The sequence below is a fragment of the Gossypium arboreum genome, chromosome 4 (assembly GCF_025698485.1).
Source record: "Gossypium arboreum isolate Shixiya-1 chromosome 4, ASM2569848v2, whole genome shotgun sequence".
In the NCBI taxonomy this organism is placed as follows: domain Eukaryota; kingdom Viridiplantae; phylum Streptophyta; class Magnoliopsida; order Malvales; family Malvaceae; genus Gossypium; species Gossypium arboreum.
Window position 1 is genome coordinate 4,285,975 of NC_069073.1, and position 5,449 is coordinate 4,291,423.

At 38.4% G+C, this 5,449-nt stretch overlaps 1 protein-coding gene across 1 annotated transcript; it reads right to left on the minus strand.

The window, feature by feature from the left end:
• Positions 1-3,542: 3,542 nt before the first annotated feature.
• On the minus strand, positions 3,543-4,046 carry LOC108455379 (uncharacterized). Its single transcript, XM_017753945.1, has one exon. It carries the CDS (start codon positions 4,044-4,046, stop codon positions 3,543-3,545), a length of 504 nt encoding a protein of 167 aa, XP_017609434.1.
• Positions 4,047-5,449: the final 1,403 nt, after the last annotated feature.

The following is a 5,449-nucleotide window of genomic DNA, read 5'->3' on the forward strand; positions in this document are numbered from 1 at the left end:
CCTTAGCACGTTTTGCTTTTTTCCTTTCAACTGCTTACTGTTTTTCTTATTTGTTTGGATGCTTTCAATTTATTTTTTTCTTTTTTTGTATTCCAGTAAAAATCCTAAAAAATTACATTGGATTTTGATGGCTTTTATAGCCATTTAGAAATGTATTTAACCTATTTTTTATGTTTATTGTCACTTCTGCTGTAGGTGGCGGTGCAAGTGGAGGGTGGTGGCCGACGTGGTGTAAGGGCAAGTGCAACAGTCGTTAGAAGGCAATCGAGGTCGGCTAGGGTTTAGGGGTTTTTTTACTGAAAATGGTTTCGGTTGTAGGCCGTTTGGGCTCTTAGTTTTTTTTTTTTTTTAATTTTGGGCTTGTAATTTTGTTGTAAATGGACATTGAGACTTTTCATTTATTTTTTGGTTTTGTATTTTGTTTGTTTTTGGGTATTGGACTTGGACTAAATTGGCCCATTACAACTGTCCCTCTTTACTCATTGTCGTGTAACAAGGATGGAGCAAAGACATCAAAAAGGACCAATTTTTCCTGGTCTCGCTGAATCTTGACTTCTTGGTGCTCCTCTTCTTCAAGTAGCCTCATTCCAGTCGACTGCGTCTTGTTGCTTCAATCCACTCCACCGCCATTTTCGAGGGATAAGACTTTTAGTTTCAATCTACTCCACTGCAACTTCAGAGGGATATGAGATTTATGATTTTAGTCTGCTTCGCTGCAACTTCAGGGAGATAAGACTTGCTATGGTAGATTTAATCTGACCTACTGCAACTTCAGATGTATAGGATTTACCGCTTTAATCCGCTCCACTGCAACTTCAGGAAGGTAAGGTTTATAGCTTTAATCTGCTCTACTGCAACTTCAGAGAGATAAGATTTGCTATATTTGATCTACTCCACTGTAACTTCAGGGAGATAAGATCTATAACTTCAACCTGCTCTGTTGCAACTTCAAGGAGATAAGGTTTGTAGTTATGGTAGATTTGATCCGACCTACTGCAACTTCAGAGGTATAGGATTTGTCGCTTTAATCCGCTCTACTGCAACTTCAGGGAGATAGAATTAGTAGCTTCAATATGCTCCACTACAACTTCAGGGAGATAAGATTAGTATCTTCAGTCTGCTCCACTGTAACTTTAGGGAGATAATACTTATAGCTTTATTCTGTTCTACTGCAACTTCAGAGAGATAAGATTTACTATCTTTGATCTACTCCACTGCAACTTCAGGGAGATAAGGTCTATAACTTCAACCTGCTCTATTACAAATTCAGAGAGATAAGGTTTATAGCTTTAATCTGTTCTACTGTAACTTCAGAGAGATAAGATTTGCTATCTTAGATCTACTCCACTGCAACTTCAGGGAGATAAGATTTATAACTTCAATTTGCTGCACTGCAACTTCAGGAAGATAAGACTTATAGCTTTAATATGCTCTACTGCAACTTCAGAGAGACAAGATTTGCTATCTTAGATCTACTCCACTACAACTTTAAGGAGATAAGATCTATAACTTCAATATTCTCCACTGCAACTTCAAGGAGATAAGACTTTCTACCAAGACTTTAATCCATCCCACTGCAACTTCAGGGGTACAGGATTTGTGGATTCATCGATCCTGTTACACCGTCCTCTAGGGAACACGACCTGTAGAATCGATTTCATGGGCCTATGTGTATGCCAAATGATTAGGATGTCATGATCAGAATGAATCAAATGCTCTTAACTAGATGTACATGAACGAATACAGCATGTTATTTTGCGAGAATGATCCCCTTTTTAATGCTCAGGTTGTCATCACTTGTTGCTTATCGAGGTTTTGTCACTGATATGTTACCAAGCATTCTTTTTCAGCTGGTATCTCTGGCAAAAAATCCGAAGAAATAGTCACAATTTAGACTATTTTATCTTAAATGTTTCCAATTATTAGGTTTGGTTAGTTTTAACTAGTGGCCCTGTTTCAGGTCCCTGTACTATTTAGAAACTTTTCAGAGCAATATGCAAAATTCCTTTTACGTGAATATTATGAGTCCATTAATCGTTATTTCAATAAAATGCTTGAAAAAGATTGTAATAATGGAAAAGACTGGAATTTGGAAGCGAAGCTCGAAATGAATAGAATTAATCAAAATAGCAAATTTTGCTAAAGTACAAAACAGGTAAAATGAAAGTCGGTGCCCCAAATATCGCAGCATGAGCTTCTTTACACTAACTTCTCGATGACCCTTTTGAGGTTGATATGTGTCTAGGAGATCCAGAGTGCTTTGTTGATACCCCAAGATGTAAAGTTTCTCCTCAATGTTATTTTTGAGAGGACAAGACTACCACATGCTCCATCTTCGATCAAAATTTGAGTTGCCCTTTTTTGGGTTTTCAACTCAAAACTTCTTTGGTTTCAAGGCACCCTTTGTGGGTTTTCGCCTTGGCCTCTCTTTTTTTTTAGGTGAAGTATTTTTTAATTGAATATGAATTCATTAGATTAGGCATGTTCTTGCCATCCATCTCGGTCAATATCAATGCTCCTCCAGAAAAGACATTATTTACCACAAAAGGTCCTTCCCAATTTGGCATCCATTTCCCTCTGAAGTCTTTTTGTATGGGCAGGATCCTTTTCAATACTAGGTCCCCCTCATGGAATTCTCTAGGACGAACCTTTTTGTTGTATGCTCGTATCATTCATTTTTGGTACATCTGACCATGACGAATGGCTTTCAACCTTTTCTCTTCAATCAAGTTTAGCTGATCATATCGAGATTGGATCCATTCTGCTTCATCCAACTTCAATTCTAACAAAACCCGGAGAGAAGGAATCTCGAATTCAATGGGCAAAACCGCCTTCATTCCATAAAACAATGAGAAAGGCGTTGCCCCGATGGAGGTCTTGACAGACGTTCGATAAGCATAAAGGGCAAATGGTAACTTCTCATGCCAATCTTTATAAGTCTCAGTCATTTTCCCTACAATCTTCTTAATGTTTTTATTGGCTACCTCGACTGCACCGTTCATTTTTGGGCGATACGGTGACGAGTTGTGGTGTCTGATCTTGAACTGACTGCAGACTTTCGATATCGTGCTATTGTTTAAATTCAGTGCATTGTCAAATATGATCCTTTCTGGAATTTTATATCGACAAATGATTTCCTTCTTAAAAAATTTGCTAACTACCAACTTTGTAACATTGGCATATGAAGCGGCATCTACCCACTTGATGAAGTTGTCGATGACCACAACGATGAATCAATGCCCATTTGAAGCTTTTGGCGAAATCGGCCCAATAACATCCATGCCCCACATAGAGAAAGGCCATGGAAAAGTCATAACATGTAGAGGTGAAGGAGGTACATGAATTTTATCTCTATAAATTTTGTACTTATGGCATTTCTTGGCATAAATGATACAGTCTCCTTCCATGGTGGACCAATAATACCCGAATCTCATGATTTGCCTGGCCATTGTGAAACTATTGGCATGTGTTCCGCAGATGCCCTCATGGACTTCTTCCAAGATTTTCTTGGCCTCGACAGCGTCTACACATCTTAGTAGCACCTAATCATTTCTCCTTTTATATAGGATCCCCCCATCTAATACATAGTCACTGGCCAGTTTTCTCAACGTTCTTTTATCATTCTCAGTAGCTTGGTCAGAGTATTCACAATTCTTCAAATATCGCAGTATATCATGGTACCAAGGATAATCATATTTTTGTTCTTCTTCTTTGATGTTGTAACAATGAGCCGCAGCCTCATAAATACTTATCTGGATTAGTTTCACATCCTCTTGTTTGTTCACTTTGATCATGGAAGCCAAAGTAGCCAAGACATCAGCCATCAAATTTTCATCTAGTAGAAGGTAGCAGAAGGTGATGTCATCAAACTCTTCAATTAGCTCCAGAACCAGCCTTCGATAATTGATATACTTAGGGTCTCTCGTCTTCCATTCACCTTTAAGTTGATAGATTACTAGCGGAGAATCTCTACAGACCTCTAACATTTTGATCTTGCATTCTATGGCAGTACGAATTCCTATGATACATGCTTCGTATTCAGCCATATTTTTTGTGCAATCAAAATCCAATTTACTAGTGAAGGGTTAACGATCTCCGTTTAGGGATACCAAGACTGCCACCCACAGCGTTCAATACTCCGTCGAAGTTTAGCTTCCAAGGATGACCTTCTTGAGATTCTTCTTCAGTGGTGGCAACATACATTAGTTCTTCGTTTGGGAAGTCAAAGTTCAAAGGCTCATAATTTTCTAAAGCTCTACTGGCTAGAAAATCTACTATTGCACTCTCTTTTACAGCTTTCTAATTCACATAGACTATATCAAATTTGAAAAGTAGAATTTACTATCGGGCCATCCTTCCATCCAAAGCAGTCGACTCCATCATGTACTTTAGAGGGTCTAGTTTCGAGATAAACCAAGTTGTGTGGTATAACATATACTATCTCAATTTTCGAGTTGTATAGATTAAGGCACAACACAAATTCTCAATTGGTGAGTATCTCATCTCACACTCAGTGAACTTCTTACTGATGTAGTATATGTCCCTTTCTTTCATTCCTAACTCATCATGTTAGCCAAGCACACATCCCATAAAATTCTCAAAAACTGCTAAATACAGTATCAATGGCTTATCTAGATTATGTGGCGTCATCACTGGGGCATTGGATAGGTATTGTTTGACTTTGTCGAAAGTCTTTTGGCACTCATCATCCCAAACACATGGATTGTGTTTCTTAATGAGACAAAATATGGGGTCGCAATTCTGAGTTAGTTGTGAAATGAACCAGGAGATGTAATTTAGTCTTCCTAGGAATCTTTGAACTTCTTTTTGAGCGCACGGCGGAGACAAATCCTGTATAGCCTTGACTTTATCCAGGTTAATCTCAATTCCCTTTTCACTGACTACAAATCCTAACAGTTTCCCTCACCTGGCCCCAAAGGTACATTTTGCTGGATTGAGCTTTAGCTGAAATTTTTTCAACCTCAAGAATAATTTCCTCAAGACTTGCACATGCTCATCTTCTATTCGAGATTTGGCGATCATGCCATTAACATAAACTTTAATTTCTTTGTTCATTATATCATGGAACAAGGTTACCATGGCTCTCTGATATGTCGCTCCCGCGTTTTTCAGTCCAAATGGCATCATCTTATAGCAAAATGTCCCCCACATGGTTACAAATGTGGTATTATCCATGTCTTCAAGATGCATCTTTATCTGGTTGTATCCTGAGAAGGCATCCATGAAAGAGAATAGTGAGGAACCTGCCGTGTTATCCACTAAGGTGTCGATATGGGGCAATGGGAAATTATCCTTCAGGCTGGCTCTGCTCAGGTCTTTGTAATCTACGCATATTCGTACTTTCCCATCTTTTTTAAAGATGAGGATGATATTGGCTACCCATTTTAAGTATTTGACTACTTGTAAGAAATCGGCATCGAATTGCTTC